The following is a 19,076-nucleotide window of genomic DNA, read 5'->3' as shown; positions in this document are numbered from 1 at the left end:
TAGTCGAGAGAAGGGAGATGACTGAATCAGTCAAGAGCTAGGGTCCCTGTATTTATTTATAAAAAAATGACCAAATTACCCCTGAAGAAAAGGACAAAACATCAGGGATTTAATTTGAGGAATTTGAGCTGATTTCACTTTTGGACCAAAATGGCAACAAAACTGAAACCATAGGGACCCAGATGCAAAAGGTTTGAGATTTGGACTAAAGTGACAAAACTGCCCAAACCTCAAGTACCAAAATGACAGTTTACTCTAAAAACAAATATGAGGTTTATAGACAAAAAAAGCTATGGTATCACCTATCAGACAAGTCTTTAAGATTTAATTTAATTTATGTTTTCTTATATTGTATATTAACCTTAGGTTTACAAAGCTTATGATTTACCTGATCACTACTAATTTAGTAACAGCTATGTATTTACTTCACCACATACATCAAGGTAGTGTTTGGTATGCAGGAATGAGAGGTGGAATAGAATGAGTGATTACGAGGGGATGAAGAAAAGAGTGTTTGGTTGGTCAGTGGAATGGAATCACACATTCCAAAAGGCATTCCATTCCCTCAAAATCATTCCTTCCACCCCCCATGTTTTTTTTTCATTCCATCCCCTCTTGCACCATTTATCAACAACACCACAACCCATGACCTTCGCCACAACCCACCACCACCACCACCCACCACCGACGCCATCGCTGCCACCCGCCACCACCTCACCCCGACAGCCACCGCCGCCGCCGCCGCCACCCACTCGCCACCGTTATCACCCACAGCTGCGACCAACCGCCAACGCTACTCGCCGCCGCCACCCACCACCAACGTCGACGCCACCACCACCGCCACCACCAACCGCCACCTTTGCAGCCACCCACCACCAACGGCCACCTTGTCGACCACCACTCCTCGTCACCGCCGCACCGCCACTCGCCGCCACCACCACCACCCATCGCCGCCGCCGACACCCACCACCGCCACCTATAACCACCCACAATCACTACCACCGACCACCACCACCACTCACCGCTAATTTTATTACTCCGTTTTTCTTGCCTACCGAACAATACACAATAATAATTCATTTCATTCACATGGTAACCAAACAAGACATGGAATGGTAATGATCCATTGCATTCCCTCGTCCATTCCATTACCTCGTCCATTCCATTCCTTCGTCCATTCCATTACCCCATACCAAACAGACCCCAAGTGACTCAAGTCTAGTGCCAATCAAAGTGAACGTAATATATTGGAAGGAAGGAAAGAATTGAAATAAGAGGATCTCGTATGTGGTTGGGTTAAAAATAGGATTGGGCCCAACATAGTTTCCAAACATATTCCAGCCCAACATAGCTGTTTTAAGCTTGACCATATACCAGACAGAGATAAGGAAGGTAAGGTAACCACCCATGACGACAGCGATTCAACCACCCCTTTTACCGTCTTTAGCTGTGAAGAAGAATGCACCACTACATATGAGGACGCCTTCCTTACCTACTTCCGCTGGTAGGCGGCGCTGCTTTGCCGTCAGATCTACAAAGGAAGACGCAAATTCAAAATCAGAAGATGATGGGGTCAGGATAAAATCTGTCTTCGATACATACATAAACAACGTGTAGTGTTTAATTTGAATAATAATAATTAATATTTGATTGATAGTGTTGTTGATGATGATAAACTAAACAGGATGATGATGTGAGCTTCTTGCTGAAGCTGGGAGGTGGGTCTTTTGCAGGTGCAGCTGCAATAAAGTACGGAAGCATCCTTGTGCCGGAGATAACACGCCCCAACATTACACAAGCTCTCGTCATGATATCTACTCCTGTTATACTAGCTCTTTTACTTTTGATTAAACAAAGTCGTCTTCAACAGTAACACATCTCTTCTTCATTTCAATTGCTGCTACAAATTCCATATCAAATATCTCCATGTATGTAGTAGGGCATCATTTGTTGCTGCTGGTTTACCCTTTACATTCCTTTGAAAAGTATGTAAAGCAAGCTAAATTGATAATTTGATAAACAAGTTTGGTTAACTGTTTATTATCGTGATTTTCTCCTTTGATAAACCTTGTGCAGAATATAGTTATTGTTTTCAGCTGGGACAACTTATGGACTTGTGATAATTAAAACACTAGTGTCATTATAAAATTATATTTTATATTTTTTTTAAACAGGATTGTAACATGAGAATACATTAATTTTTTTTTTTTTTTGTTGAACGGTAAATTTGGAACACTGACGGACCACTGGAGTATTATCGTGACACCAGCAGAATCACTCGGTCATATCCATCTCCACTAGGCAATAATGCCACCTATACACCATTCAGAAGGAAACTCGATAAATCTGGGAAAGACCCTTTTGTGGGAATCAAACCCAGGACACAGTGGTCCCTAAGCCTTATCTCACCCCCAAGATACGTGTATTGATATGAAAAAAAAAGGCAAATAGTTTGTGTACCAGTCAACGGTTGTAAAGTTTAGAAATTTGGAAACGATGTGGATGTAAATGTCCAAAGGTTTCTTAAAATGGCTAATGATTTTGGAGTTTCCTAGAGGGTTTGAATAACTATGATTTTTATAAATAGAATCGTCCACAACATTAGTTATGAAAAAATTAATGAAAAGGGCATCAATATATTACCTGTCATTATTGAATGTTATTATGACCTAAGAACTTGTGTTATCTATAAACAAGAAGATAACAGATATGATATTATAAGCTTGGGATAGCTTGAACCATTCCAAACCAACAAGCAAACAGAATGAGAAACAAACATCATGCAATAGTCAAATAGGCTCGACTCGGCTCGTTTACAAAAGTATTCTTCGTCTGTTCATGTAAGAGTTAGTGAGGCTTGAAGATCGAAAAGCAAATTCAAAGGAAATTAAGGTATTAACAGTAAAAACCACCAAAACTTGAGGCATTAGAGTTGTGTTCATGAAATGTGTAAATACTTTGATTTTTGAAATTCATTATTGTTCCTAAACATCATTTCAAACTCAAACAATATCAAATGGCCATTCACCAGATTTGTTTCGACCAATGAACTATCAATCGTAGGCGCAAAACTTCAAATTCTAACATGGAATACAAGTGTTATACATACATGAATCGACGACTGTAATCTAAGCTCCAACCAAAACTTGAAGATATGATTTCTAAATAACTGAAGAATTATTTGACGAGATTTTTCACTTTCTTTGAGAGACTCCGAGGAGGATATCTTTTTAGCATCATCCATTTCAAAATCTCCGGCTGCTGTATTAAGACATGAGAGCATTAAGATACGCTCATCGCTGTCTAGAAGTTCTCCTTGAACCAATTTGCAGCTCCTTTTACAACCGACCTGCGGTATGAAAGAAACATAAACCAACTTTAGATAAAGATTCAAACCACCAATTTCTTGGTGTCTTTAAACATTAATCGAAAGAATTTTCCACCCGGCGAAGTCTGTTAGCTTCTTCAAAGGGTCATCTTGATCTTCTGAACTGTTACTTTCCTGCGCAACTGGTTCGACTTTAGTTTCTGCAACTTTAGCTGCACAACACAACAAACCTTAAATTCCCAGAATCATGGGACTACTGAAACATTGAAAATTAACTGTCTTTTGTTGGGAATGACGATTATCAAGATTAAACAGAATTTACTGGTTTGCTGAGGATTAGGGCGAGAGCGTTGACGGGTGGATGCAGGGTTATTGAGAGAGGCAAGTTCTTCCAGAAGTTCACGTTCTTGTCCACTGCTACAACCGATATCAGCACAACGCAATTACAGAGTGATTAGCTAAGAACATATATTTAACAGTTCGACAAGAGGATCAAGCTAAAGTTCGACTTTTTGACAGAAAATTATATATATTAAAAAACATACCTGACTCGTTTCGGTATAGTAACTTTAACGGTGAATAAATGATCCCCTCGGATAGACGGTCTGTTCAATTTCGGGGCACCTTTTCTTGCCAAAACAAGAATATCACCCGGTTGAGTACCTGCAGGGATTTGAAGTTCAGACATCCCCTCAACTGTCTTCACCTGTACAAAGTAAATAGAAGTTATGTGCATATTTCATACAAGTATTGCTAATTGGCAACAAAAAAAAAAAAAAATTAATCACCTTGGCAACAGTCCCCAATATAGCATCGAGATACGAAACCGATATGGACGAGAGTAGATTAATTCCATCTCTTTGGATCTCGGGAATTTCTTCAACGTCGAGGTAGACGTAAAGATCTCCGGGAGGACCTCTGGTCAAAAGAAAAGAAACAACATCAAATGTTTCGGGTATTTATTGCTTATTAGATGAAGGAAGACAAGACTCATAGGAAACATTAAACATACCCTTTTGGACCAGCATCACCTTCACCGGTAACTCTGAGGATGCTTCCTTTGCTGACCCCTGGAGGAATTTTGACTTTAATATCTTTCTTCACACGAACACGCCCTTCACCGGAGCACTTTCGGCAGTATTCCGATACCATCTCACCGTTCCCGTTACAGTTTGGACATACGGAAACCTATGTATCAATCAACCGTGACAAAATACATAATTTAATCACGTTTTCTGGATTAAGTTAATTCATGAGAAGTGAAGATTGGTGAAAATGAAAATCCTTAATTACCTGTGAGAACATACCGAAAGGTGTTTGCTCTGTTCTCATAACTTGACCTCTGCCACCGCACGTTGAACATATTCGCATTTTGGACCCCACTTTTGCTCCCGTTCCGGAGCATGCGTCACATGTTTCGAGATGAGATAATTCAAATTCCTTTTCGGTACCAAATATTGCAGCTGAAAATTCCAATCTTACGTCGTATCTGTAAATACATCAACTTTGTCAACCCGAATTTCTAGTTATAGAAATATATAATTATATTATATTATCTATAATAACATTTGCCGTAGGTTCTTAGGAACAGTTCAGGTTTCTAAGGTTTCCTTCACCTACACCTGCCAGTCATTCCGTCTTCTCTCACTTTATCCCCTTCTCTCTATGTCTCTCTGGGTTAAACGAGGAAGATGAAGCACCATCGCACTAAATCGAAAGCCCTAAATCTCGAACAAGAAATTAACCGGTAATTGCTTTCCGATTTATCTCCTGTTTTCCAGTATATTTTTTTGTCTGTTATATTTTTTTTTAACTGTAGAAAGAAATTAGAAGATGACTCTTTTAACATCCAATGGAAAATCGTATATGGTTAATCACTGATCTACAGTTGCAGGTAAGTGAATCAACGATCATCTTGATGATGATTACGAGGTGTTTGATCCAGTGGCTATTTGTGGATCTATACATGCCTAATTAGGTCATGAGATTTAAATCAATTTAGTGACGGTAATCTTATATGTTTGTTAATCGTTTCCACTAAATTGACTAAATAATCGGTACGTTTTTGGACTAGACGCCTGTATATAGCTTACATTTATTAATAGGTTGGAATGTAAATTGATTTAAGAATGATTTCATGCGGTTTGTAGACGTTTTTGAACGTCATTTTACATAGAGAAAGTGAAATGTAGTTTCTTATGCAAACATATTAATCCTTCTAGCTATTACATACTATTAGTTTTTATATGTAGATATTTATCGTTTTACCCAGTTTGTAAATGTAGATTAAGGAAAACACCAACAGAAAAAAATCAATCCTGTAAGAGGTCAGTTAGGACCAACATGGAAATCTGTATCATTTGGGTAATATATTTTTTTTTTGTTGTAACTATATTGTGCTTATATATTTTTTCTTTACATTTAGATAACATATGCTGGGACAGTTCACTTAAAGAGGTTGGTGTGGATGAAAGACCGCTGAAGGCGGGGCCAAATTCAGTAGCTTTGGAAAGTGTCGAAACACGAAAAGAAGTACAATATGATTACCAGATTAAAAGGTATTGGTTGTTTTGCGTAGCTGATTTTAAGTTGGGTTTCGTTTAGATTATTTACGCATTTTATCGCTAGCCCGGTAGTAGTTGAATTGGAACATGAAAATCGACGATTAGTGTTTGGGGTACTCTATTGGTGTCAAACGATGGGGAAAAGGAACAGATTGACGATGCACAAATGTTTGAAAAGGAAGGTGAAGCCGCAGGGGGAGAGAGGTGCGGCGGTCATTTGCAGCACCGTAGCTGCAGTCGGAGACATGGAAGTAGCCCAGCTCTAGCTCCGACGATAAAATGCCTGAATAATCTAAAACGAAACCCAGCTTTATGATTGACATATTGTTTTCTACAGGCCAATGCACGTTTGGGATGTTTTGTAGTTGCGGCTGGGCCTGATTTTCAACATGAGCATTGTCACGCTGAAGAGAAAAAGAGATTGAATGAGGATTTGGTATGTTTCATTTGCATTTAAAAAAGTCGTATCTAAGTTATCTTCTTTAGTGTTTAATTCTTTAGTTGTATATTGGAGCATGATTAGTGAATGCAAATTATGGAGTAATGTTATATTCTAAATAATGAACAGTCATGATTATGTCAGCAGATGAATCTTGGGAATTTATTTTACACATGCATAATGTTCTTAAGATTTGAATTGGGATCGTTGTGTTTGGCTTTGGGTTCATGGCGGAATTCCCCGCGCAACGCGCGGCGGGAGGAACCTAGTATATAACAAAAAAGGTTGTCTTAGGAATAGTTCCTAACACACAACCTCTATTTTTTATTATTTTTCATTATCAAATTTACAACAATGCCATCCAACTCATGTTTTTTTTTTCTTTTTACATATAACCCTTCAACTTTTAGCATTGCCACTTACACCCCCTCAGCTTTCTAGAAAAAACTTCGTAAATGTCATTTTGTCCCCCCTCGAGTTTTACGTGCTTATTTTTATGTGCGTGGGTCAAATATAATACGTTTTCGTTCGTATTTTTATGTACGTTTTTAGTTGGTCTACATTTTGTTCGGAAACGAGCCGCATCAAATATAATACGTTTTCACAAAGCGGTATAAATTCGAGTTACTTTACGTGTCGACTCCACCGCAATGCGTGGTACAATTATTTAACGTAAAAAAACACTATTTTCTTACGTGCATATTTTTAATTACATTTTAGAGTAAATTACAAAACTCGTCCTTTATGTAGACATCAGATTGCAAACTATGTCCTTTGTCTTTAAACTTGACGGGATTCATCCTTTATGTTTACAAAACATTGCACAGTATATCCTTTAGACCTAACTCAGTTAAACTTTAATGTTAACTCTGACCAAATAGACCCCACTTGAGGGTATTTTGGTCATTTTACCCTAAATACTAAAATAAAATTCATAATCATAAAAAGCAATAAATAAAAAAATTGTGTTTAAATATAAAAATATATATTACACACACATAATCCTATCTCTCACTCTCTCTCTCTCTCATATCCCAATTGCATCTACTTCTTCCTCTGTTTTTCAGATCCCCAATTTCACAAAAAAAAAAACAAAAAAAAAAAAAAAAAAAAAAAACTTGATCAAAACAAAACAGTGAACATAACCCTAAACAATCCCCAATTCCATCTTCTTCTAACCGTCATCGGCGGATCACGTTGTTGGTAGCCATGGGGTAGGTAGTGATGGTCGTGGTGGTAGATGGTGGCGGCAGGTGGTGATGGTGGCCGTGGGGTAGGTGGTGGGTGGTAGTGGTTTACGCAAAGCTCCAACTTGAAAGCAAATACAAAGATTTGAATACTTGTGCTTTTGGATTGGAAGGCACTAAATTTGTCATCTAAAAATACTTGAGAGTTTGATTGACAGTGTAGGAGTTATATGTGATAAGTTTGAAGGACATATAGCTATTTCTAATGGTGACCGGAGCATATAAAACGAAGGATGATTCATTGATTTGAGCCTCCCTTTTATAGTTTGCAAATCTTAACTGCTTACTCATTATATCATGGCTTTATGTAACTCAATTACACACACAAAAAATTATAGAGTATAAACCTTCAATTATAATCCAGAGGAAGAAGAAGATACAATTATAAATTTGGAGCACACATTTTTGTACTGGGGTTTGGGGGTTTATAAAGAAATCGGAGAGTTGGTGGTACAATGACGGCGGTGGCAGCAGGTGGGTGGTGGTGGTGGTGGCCGGTTGGTGGATTGTGTGTGTAATATATATATATACTCCCTCTGTCCCATTAAAAGTGTCCTATTTTGAATTTTCAAAGTCTTTATTTATAAACTTTGACTTTAATTATATATTTTTTGTGTTATATAAAACTTGATGAAAATTAACCCGATAAAAACACTTGTAAAACACACTCAAATCATATAACTTTCATCAGTATTATCTAACACAAACAAAATTATTTAAGGTCAAAGTTTATAAATAAAGACTTTGAAAATTCAAAATAGGACACTTTTAATGGGACGGAGGGAATAATATTTTTTTAAACATAATTATTTTTATTTTTTATGATTATGATTTTTATTTTAGTATTTAGGGTAAAATGATCAAAATACCCTCATGTGGGGTCCATTTGGTCAGATTTAACATTAAAGTTTAACTTAGGGCTAAAGGACATACTGTGCAAGGTTTTGTAAACATAAAGTACGAATCCCGTCAAGTTAAAAGACAAAGGACATAGTTTGCAATTTGATGTCAACATAAAGGACGATTTTTGCAATTTACTCTTTTATTATAAATCCAAGTTGGTTTACGTTTCAACGTAAATTTTCTCGGTAACGAGTCAGCTCAAATATAATACGCCGCGTGCTTATTTTCATGTGCGTTTTCAGTTGGTCTATGTTTTGACGTAAATTTTGTTCAAAAACGAGTCGGGTAAAATATTGGACGGCATAAGTTCAAGTTACTTAAAGTTTCAACACCGCCGTAACGCACAGCGGGTCAAAATACTAATAGAAAAACTAACCGTATATCTTCGCCTTTAATAACAGTAGCGGCACGACGTCCTCCAAATCCAGTTGCATCACCGCCAGCAAATCCACCCATACTTGTTCCAAAGAATGTCTCAAAGAGATCAAATGGATTCGTCTATAACAATAAAAAAAACAATTAAAAAACAAAAAGAATTTATTTTACAACTTTTGGCATTGATAACTATGAGCAGTACCGCATAAGCACCGGCTTGTCCACCTACTGTGCTTTTAACTCCATCTTCACCGTACCGATCATACATCGCTCTTTTTTTGTCATCTGACAGAACCTGACAATCTCATACATCAGCATTTTATCGATTGATTGGCATACAAAAAGTGTGAATTTGAGAAAAACCGGAATACAAGAGGTGTGCCCTAAACATACCTCATAGGCAGCACTGATCTCCTTAAACTTTTCGGTAGCTCCTGGTTGTTTATTGACATCTGGATGATACTAAAAGAAGAGGGATATTTGCAAATCATGAGTAATGTATAAAATTATAACTAGAGGGTGTTTGGATGCGTGTTTTCGAGCTAATTGTTGACTGTAAGCTATCCAGTGTAACAATTAAGGGTTTTACGGTGCACATTTATATCAATGGAAAGTTGAACCATGGGCAATAGATTGCATTTTGTATCGTGACGGTGTAAAAGTGTACATAAATGTGGAGATGTTAGTCCCAAAATACTCATCAGCAAGAATGTAACTTCCAATGAGGGTGCGTAAAGCCACGAACTACTAACTTGGCTTTGTATGTTTAAGACCTTTTTACACGGAGATCTAGAAGAAGCATATACATGACTGATCAGTCAATCTAAAGGATTTGACTGCTGGTTAAAAAAAAAAAAAAATTGTATCCTTTGAAGAAGTCCTTATGTCATTATATGACTGCCAAAGTCACCTAGACAATGATCAAACTATGATGGTTGTGTATATTTCAGAAAACATGGTATGGATAAGTACATCTATATATTCTTGTATATACTAGCTTGTCAAGATAAGGTTGAAATTTCAAAACTAGGAACTAGGGGTGTTCAAAATCATCCGAATCCGAATCCGAATCCGATTTATCCGATTATCCGAATCCGAATTATCCGAAAATTCGGATATCCGAATTTTCGGATATCCGAAAATCGGATAATCCGAATTTTCGGATTCGGATTCGGATAGTTATTTCAGAAAATTTCGGATAGTTCGGATATCCGATATCCGATTCTTTTTAAATACCCCTACAATATAATACCACTATAGAAAAAAAAAACCTAACCCTAATCTCTTTATTCTATCAGCCGCTCTCTCACATCTCACCCTCTCACCCCACGAATGAAATAACATCCAGATCTGTGAGACAAGATCTGAAAATCGAAGATCCAATAATCCAAAATCGAAGATCCACGGTACGTCTGTTTCATACGAATCCAAGTTTATGATTTTTAGATTAGTTATTTATCATTTGTTTCCAATTTCATCGATTATATATCATTTGTTTTCCAAAATCGTCGATTTCCACATCAGGCCTGTTCGAAATATTTTTGTTTCCAGTTTCTATCTTTCATCGATTATATATCATTTGTTTTCCAAAAATCATCGATTTCCACATCAGGCAGTTTGAATTTATTGGAGATTCATAATTTTTATATACTTTAAAGTTAATCCATTGGGTGGTTTTCAAATTGTAAAACAACGATATAAGTTTTGATAAAAGAGACAAATTTTACACCACAATATCCATTTTATATAATAATGAGTTTGAAGATAGTCAGTTCTTTATGTATGATTTGGGTGAAGAGTGTGGGATTATTAGTTTTAGTTTGCTGTTACTCAAAAAAGGATTGTAAATATATATTATGTAATGGGTTTTCATTTTTCACTTTCAGTTATTGTTTATTACTTGTTCATTGAAAATATATATCATGTTGTATGAGCCTTTTAGCAAGACTTAGCTCATTTATATTCATATTTTTGTGCAACAGGTTTCATATGGTGCTTGGAAAGTTGGAAGGATGGATTGAAATCTGAAGCATAGATTTGGAAGATTATATTTTTATTTCGACTTTTAAGACGATGTTTTGCTTTATTTTGGACATGCTATGTGATTTAGAACAATGGATTGTGTTGGTTTGTTTTTTTTGTTGAACATCGGATCTTTAATCTCTTATTTGCTGTTTGGTTTGTTGAAACTTTATTTTGAAATTTATTTTTTAGAGTTTCGGATATCCGTTTCACTATCCGAATCCGTATCCGAAATTTCGGATATCCGAAAGTCGGATATCCGAAATTTCGGATACGGATTCGGATAGTAAAATCTACTATCCGAAATGTTCGGATATCCGACTTTCGGATATCCGAAATTTCGGATATCCGGTTTTGAACACCCCTACTAGGAACGAAGATAGACACTGAGAGCTACAGAGACAAATTTCTTGCCGCATTTTAATCATCTCAAAGTAATTACTTGAGGAAAGTGACAAAACAGTTGTCGTGAAGGCGTTAATCTTGAATAGGAGATAGAGATCAAGATGGGTTATAGATAATTCTTGGTGAATTACTTATTGAGTCTTTTATATATAATTAAGGGATAATTGTTCGTTTTATTTAATATGGCTTATCTAGTAGCTATGCAGTTAATGCGGTAAAATATCGGATATCGGTCAAGGACCGATATTTGAAAAATAGGTTATCTCGGTGAGATATCGGTGGGATATCGGTAATCTATCTACTATAATAAAAGAAACCAATTTTTGGACACGTGTCATTTATTAAAGGTATCCTCAAATATATACTTATCTTATATTAACTAAATAAATAATAAATTAATATTAAATCTTATCATACTTTAATAAAATATTATCCTCAAATCTAAATTGTTAATTTAATATATTTTTAAAACAAATACCTCTCTTTCCTACTTATCTTATATTAAATATATAAATAATAAATTAATATTAAATGTTATCCTAATTCATTAAAAATATAAAATTTTTTATTATTTGGTATACAAAATTATATTTATTCAACTCGTGTAAAACGCGGGGATTTTAAAAATTTAACTTTTATTATTTACTATACAAAGTTATATTTATAGAGTAAGGTTAACATACAAAAAGCCTTATCATACATCACGTAGGAGACAATGGTAACCGTTGGATCAGGGGTATAATCACGCATGGGACCACATAAACACACATGGGACCACATAATCACGCATGGGACCACATAATCACGCATGAGACTATAATCACGCACGTTCTATGATAATAACGCACGTTATATTTTTTGTCATGTATGTTAATGTAGGTTAAGCCCTGAAGTACATTATACTTTCTCTATATTTATATAACCCGTGTAATACACGAAGTTTTTAAAGATATATTTTTTTTTATCATTTGCGATGTAAAATTAGATTTATTCAACACGTGTAATGCACGGGGTTTTTAAGGATATAATTTTTTTTTATTATTTGGTAGATTTTTCAACCCGACTATACACGGGCTTTTTAAATATACGGCGTTTTTAGTATTTAATATACAAAATTACATTTATTTAATCTGTGTAATACATATAGTTCTTAAAGATATAACTCTTTTTTAGATTTATTCAACATGTGTAATATACGGGGTTTTTAAGGATGTATTTTTTTATCATTTGGTAGATTTATTCAACCCGATTATACACGGGTTTTTTTAAAGATACGACGTTTTTAGTATTTAATATATAAAATTACATTTATTAACCTAGTTTTAATATAATGCAGAATTTATATATATAGCAATTTAACACCAATAATTCAGTAATATATCGGTCAAATATCGGTGATATATCGGTCAATATCGCCGATAATATTGGTACCGATATTTTGACCGATGTTTGACACCGATATTTTACTAAGGGACCGATATATCACCGATATTAACTGCATAGTCTAGTAGTTTATTTATTTATATAAATAGTGTTTGAGTTGGGTTAGGACTAGAATGAGTTTCGTATAAATAGATGGTTATGATTATTGTATTTGTGTGCTTTTCATTGATATATAATAAAAGAGTCGAACGAGTTCGTTCAAGGACCTGATTTTCCAGCATGTCGTGTATCTAATGTTAACTCAGCCCAAACACTGTTAGCAAAATACTTTAAGCTGCCTGTAAATGACTAACATGCAAAGATGTTCCTCATTCAAGTGCAGTAGGGATTTTATTATATTCTATAGAACGAACTGGGCCCAACTTATTTCATGTCATAAGTATGGTGGGTAGATACTGAACAAATCCTCACATAAATCACCAGCAAGCTGTGAAATGGATATTGAGGTACTTTACAGAACAAGTAAAGTAGGTGGATAGCTGCCACTGGGGTATTGTGCGATAGAAGGTTCCCAACAAAATTGAAAGGGAAATTTTATAAGGTTGCAATTAGACCTGCTATGTTATACGGAACCGACTGTTGGGCCATTAAGGAAGTACAAGCACGCAAGATCGACCTGCTATGTTATACGGAACCGACTGTTGGGCCATTAAGGAAGTACAAGCACGCAAGATGGAGGTGGCAGAGATGAGAATGCTAAGATGGATGTGTGGGCACACAAGGCTAGACCGGATAAGAAATGATGTTTTTAGGGAGAGGTTAGAAGTTGCTAGTATATCAGATAAGATAAAGGAGGGAAGATTGAGATGGTTTGGGCATGTGAAGAGGAGGCAGACGATAGAGCCAGTTAGAGTGGTTGAAACTCTCGAGGTGGAGGGGAGGAGGAGTAGAGGCGGACCCAAAATTACTTGGGATGAGCGGATTAGGCAGGAGTTGCAAAGATTGCACCTCTCTGAGAACATGGTCCATGATAGGAGCTCGTGGAGACGTAGGATTAAGGTTAAGGATTCCTAGGAAAGGGTACAATTGTGTTTTTAGGTGTAGCGTATGGTCGTAGATATGTATCTATGTGTATAGGCTGTTTGTGTTGTTATATTTGTCTTGTTTACCATGAACTCTGTCACCACTCATGTTATATTGGTAGCTTCATACACACACACACACACCTCATGTTCTATTTATTTCTTTCATGGGTCTTTTGGAGCCGAGGGTCTCACTGGAAGCAGCCTCTCTATCCCTAGGGGTAGAGGTAAGGTGTGCCTATATCCCTCCCTCCCCAGACCCTACCAATAGCTTTCCTATTTGTGGGATTTTATTGGGTATGATTGATTGATTGATTGATAACAGAACACGTAAAGATGGCATAGGATATGAAATAATGCATAAAGAAGAACCACGTATCTATGGCTATGTAGGTGCTGATGTTCCTGGTAACAAGATAATGCATATTAATAAATAGTTATGTTTTCAGAGTGTTTATATCTTTATATCTGCTGTTAATTGGAAGGCTTCATTGCAACATGTAGTAGCATTATCCACCATTAAATCAGTAAATCAGAGTGCTTTACGCATACTGGAGTCTGAAGCTATAGATGAGGTGATATGGTAGAATGAGCGGTTAACCGAGCTGGGATTAAGTAGCTCAACTGTTGTTACATCTTACTTTTCTCTCCTTCTTAGCTAAAAATAAGTATCTCTACATAACTGTTCAAGATATCAACGTGCTTGAATCTTCCAATACACACAATGAATAACATTTAATAAAGTTGGGAATACCATTTCTTGAATCATTGTGTGTGTTTGATTCATAAAAATAATTCTTGCAACTCGAACAATGATAAACAAATAATTAAAAGAATAAACCAAGGAAAAGGTCAGTAATCTCACATTTATCTCGAAAGTCTATTTTCCTACCGCATAAGTCATTATCATCATACTCAGTAAATCCCACCAATAGCAAAGCAAAGGTAGGGTCTGAGGAGGGTAAGATGTAGACAGCCTTACCTCTACCCCGTAGGAATAGAGAGGCTGCTTCCAGTGAGACCCCCGGCTCGATAGTAGTTTTGCATCAAGCCTTGGACATAAGGCACATAACAATCAGCAATCGGGACAAAGACCGATTAGTGCATGCACACTTTTGTCTTTCATATATCAACGCCACCACATGATGCCTGATTAACCGTCCTTAGCTTTTAACGTTATTTTCACGAAATTAGTAAAATAACGTTAAAATTAGTGCACTTTCACTTTTGCCCTCAGATGGCCCACACATATGTACATTATATGCGCATACCGCAAGCGGGGAGTATTCCTACCGCATAAGTAATATTTTTAATCCTATATAATCAGATAATCTAATTCATAATCATTTCCTCAAACACTCAAAAAGAACTAACTATTGAGACTCAAGGTTATATTAAAATCCAACGTACTTCAATATTATCATCCTAACGAACGACTCAGACAATCTTAATCCTAAATCCTAATAATCCCAATCACTTTTTTTCCAAACATCAAAACTTATTCTAATGTGATTTAACACTTGAGTTTAAACCAACATCCAAATACCCTCTTGGATAAATAATAAAGCTAGTAGTACTTTCCAATTTCCACTACCTTCCTTACAAATCTAGCAACATTATCCATTTGTATACATAAAATAATGATAAAATTCAATTTAAAGAATCCCTAAAAAAGAAGATCAAATGAATAAGAAAGCAAAAGCCCTAATAAATAAATACCTGACGAGCCAATTTGCGATAAGCGGCTTTAATATCTTTAATGGTGGCAGATTTAGGAACACCAAGAGTAGAATAATAATCAGCAGCCGCAAACACATTACAGCGTTTGCCGTACAACAACTTCTTTTTAAATTGCGATGAAAAGGAGATACAACTCTTATTGTTGCGGGTGAAGGAGAGTGTACCGGCGCCGAAGAAGGATGACGAGGAGGAGGATGAGGATGATGGTGAGGGGTCTCGAATGAAGGTGGAAGAGGGGATGAGAGCGAAAGAAGTCGCCATTGTTGGTTGTGGTGTGGGTGAAGTTAGAAGAAGGAGAGCAAGTGTGGGGTGGTGATGTTGGTCATTTGATCTGGAAGATGGATGAAACAAGATTTTGGGTTTGGTTGCAGAAAGAAAATGGAAGACTAGGGTGGGTAGAATCAGAGAGAAAAGATGATGTGGTTAAGAGACGATCATCCAACAGGTAGAGGTGTACAAATCGGTTTTTTTTTTTTTAACTGATTTCGGTTATTAATCTATTAATCGAATTGGTTTTTTTTCATAAAAAACAAAAACCGGTTTTTTTATAACTGATTTCAGTTACTAACCGGTTTTTTACTCAAAACAATAACAGGTCCAACCGGTTAGGGTCGGTTTTTAACCGGTTTATTAAAAAACGGTTTTTTAACCGGTTAAAACCGGTTTTTTATAACCAGTTTCAGTTTTAAAACTGGTTTCAAAGATAAATATAACAACTCTCCTTAAAATATTTATAACATCCTTATACGTCCTAAAATACACCTCGTATACGAAAAACGGCCCGAAATACCTTTAACTTTACAAAAATTAAATAAAATAAAGATTTAAAGGGCTCTGGCGGGGTGCGACAGACACCCCTAGGTCTGTCGCGGGGCGCGAGCGAGTAATGGGTCGCGGAACCCTAGGCCGCCACGTGTCTTGCCACTCGCCGAGCCTATACTCGTGACTGATCAACCCTAAACCCTACTCTACCAAGCTCGCAGGGCGCGACACACCCCTGTGTGTCTCTCGCGGGGCGCCAGGGACTCCCTATACAACCCTATATATAGAGGATATCGGCTCAGTTCACAAGTCGCTCACAATTCGAATTTCTCAAAATTCTGAATAGCAATTACTATATCGGGTGTAATACCCACTAAAATAGCGAAGCTCTGCCTCGATGTAAGTATCATAACCCCCGGTTACGTATTAGATACGCTGCCCGATTGATCTAGTGCACCATAACGCATGTCGAGGCTCTGCCTGACTTAGTCGTTGGAGTTCTGTCTCGGGAAGGGTATAACTAATGTAAATTGGGTTATTATACTAACACGTGTGCATTGTTTTAATTAATAGATTATAACCAAGGAGTCACAAGGAAATACCTAAGTTAGCAATGTGAGTAATCTCCTTTTGTGAAACCTTTTTCTAAACTGTTTTTACAAAACCTCAACTGTTTTAAATTATAGTTCACAGTGATTGAGTATTTGTAATTCTACAATTATCGTCGGTATGTTGGGGTTTTGTATACAAAATTTGTTACTACACTGTGAGTAGTAACATTACCACCAGTCAGGATTAACAGTACCGTGGGTGGTAATTAAAGTAGATGTAAACAAATGTAATTGCTGGATTGCTCTCAATGCTGTAAAATGATAAAACTTTTCTTGATTAAACTGGGATTCACTCGCCAGTATTTCTTACTGATAAAATGTTTTTAAACGCGTTTCAGGTAACAAAATGTGAAAGCCAAATAGAAGCTAGTTGGACAGCACTGAAGGCTTGGAAAAGTGGCTATAAAAGTTACCTAAATAAAGAAGATGTTTTAATTCAATAAATTAGGGTTTACCCCTATAAAGATGTTTGTAATGAAAACTTGGGAATTTCCCATGTATTTATTATTATAAAAATGTGGTGTTTTACTCTAATAAAATATTTCCTAACTACGGTCCTGATGTAAATTCCGCTGCCAAATTGATAAACACCGATACAACTGATACTGGTTCGCGGCCGCCCGTTCCCAAAGGATAGGGGTCGGGGGTTGCGACAGAGAGTGGTATCAGAGCTACAGCCACTGATTTCAGCCACAGAAGTGTTCTGCTGACACCAAAATTTTATCCATTATGTTAGGAAATAATCTATGTGATTACGTACATATCTGTATATTATTGTTTTGTGTTATTTGACAATTTGTTAGTTACAGTATGAGTGATCAAGGTCTGTCAGACGCTTATCGTCAACTATCTAGTTCTCCTAGAGATGAAGGAACTTCTTCCCAGCCTACCCCCTCGGGTATTCAGTTGACACAGAAGAGGGGATTTTCATATTCAAAGCGCAACCCGAAGAGCCATTCCCTACCAAAAAGCGAGGATGGTTCAGTCGGGGAGCACACGAGCGTAGGAAAAGAATGAGGAAGTTACAGCAACAGAGGGCTTTAGCAGCTACAATAGGGAGATGAATGCCCAGACCTAGGACATAATCAATAGACGATTAGCCAATTTCCACATATTAGCTACCACAGCCGCAGACCCAAACTTAGAACAAATCATTGCGCCACAGCCACTACCCTTGTTCCCAACTCAACCCATAGAAATAGAACCTAACCCAGAAGACCAGATTCCCGTACCTGCCTTTGACCTAAACGAAATCCCTACAGTCCTAGCACCCCATCCTCCAGATTATGACCCATGGGAAGACGACCATAGGGATTATCGAGAACTTTACCCACAGTGTTGGTGCACTACATCTGTTGATTTCGTCTAGATGTCTAGGATCATGTCTTTTACCATATTGTATAACATAGGGCTCGAAATACGAGAAAACAGGTGTTTGTATAGCTAGGGTCGCTTTTAGGGTCACACGTATCTTGGGTCGCTTTTGTGCATCTTGGGTCGCTTATTCATACATGCTTGGACCGCTCATGTGTCACTTGACCACATGAGCGGCCCCAGATCCCTATATATAGGCCATGAGCGATCCACATAGGGGTAGTTGTTGTTTTCCACGCCGAAGCTCTGCCGGTGTGACGTTTGAGCTGTAAACTGTTTCTAATCAATACAAAAGATAGTTAGAAGGAAGAACAAGCTATATCTACTTGCTTTTCTTATTATTCCGCATCTGAATTGCAAGAGATAACCTCTGAACGACTCGTTCGGGTCAGCAAACGATCCTACAAGTGGTATCAGAGCTTGGGAGGAGGTTTTCTGCAGATTATAGCTGGTTTTCAGTGTTGTTTCTCACTTCTACACCTTCGTTTCTCTTTTCCGAGAGATTTCACGGTCAAATTTCGTTCAATTTTTCACAGATTGTGCGCAATAGTATCAAGATAAACCCTGGAAAGTTTGAAGACAAAATTCGAAGTTTTTATAGGTCAAAACATGTTCGAAATATGGATCGCTCTTAGATCACATCTGGAACCGCTCATTCGTACACTTTTGATCTGGACCGCTCCAAAGTAGCCTCTTGAACCGCTCTTTCGAACAATCTTGGATCGCTCGAACAACTCACCTTGAACCGCTCATCCGGACGATTGAGGATCGCTCATTCGAACTATCAGGAACCGCTTATTCGGATTATCAGGGATCGCTTTTTCGGACAAAGCGTGAATCG

At 37.1% G+C, this 19,076-nt stretch overlaps 2 protein-coding genes and 1 long non-coding RNA gene across 4 annotated transcripts; 2 read left to right on the top strand and 1 right to left on the bottom strand.

Annotated features, from left to right (window-relative positions):
- Positions 1-1,369: 1,369 nt before the first annotated feature.
- On the top strand, positions 1,370-2,040 carry LOC110885726. Its single transcript, XM_022133437.2, has 2 exons — positions 1,370-1,572; positions 1,685-2,040. Exons 1-2 carry the CDS (start codon positions 1,408-1,410, stop codon positions 1,871-1,873), a joined length of 354 nt encoding a protein of 117 aa, XP_021989129.1. The 5' UTR covers positions 1,370-1,407; the 3' UTR covers positions 1,874-2,040.
- An 892-nt stretch (positions 2,041-2,932) lies between these two features.
- Positions 2,933-15,889, bottom strand: LOC110885727 (chaperone protein DnaJ). The gene is made up of 11 exons (XM_022133438.2): positions 15,468-15,889; positions 9,250-9,318; positions 9,059-9,151; positions 8,858-8,979; positions 4,622-4,817; positions 4,341-4,516; positions 4,117-4,246; positions 3,874-4,034; positions 3,651-3,742; positions 3,444-3,540; positions 2,933-3,349 (listed from the first exon to the last, which is right to left on the bottom strand). The coding sequence occupies exons 1-11, from the start codon at positions 15,747-15,749 to the stop codon at positions 3,304-3,306; spliced, it is 1,464 nt and encodes a 487-aa protein (XP_021989130.1). The 5' UTR covers positions 15,750-15,889; the 3' UTR covers positions 2,933-3,303.
- Positions 5,047-6,514, top strand: LOC110885728. 2 transcript variants are annotated; one of them, XR_002562377.2, is made up of 3 exons: positions 5,047-5,655; positions 5,754-5,860; positions 5,933-6,514. It is a non-coding gene; the product is annotated as an uncharacterized LOC110885728 (long non-coding RNA). The 2 variants fall into 2 exon arrangements; XR_004869577.1 differs by having other exon boundaries at positions 5,636-5,692; positions 5,933-6,474.
- Positions 15,890-19,076: the final 3,187 nt, after the last annotated feature.

The sequence above is a fragment of the Helianthus annuus genome, chromosome 10 (genome assembly GCF_002127325.2).
Source record: "Helianthus annuus cultivar XRQ/B chromosome 10, HanXRQr2.0-SUNRISE, whole genome shotgun sequence".
Classification (NCBI taxonomy): domain Eukaryota; kingdom Viridiplantae; phylum Streptophyta; class Magnoliopsida; order Asterales; family Asteraceae; genus Helianthus; species Helianthus annuus.
This window is presented reverse-complemented; position numbering and strand designations above follow the sequence as displayed.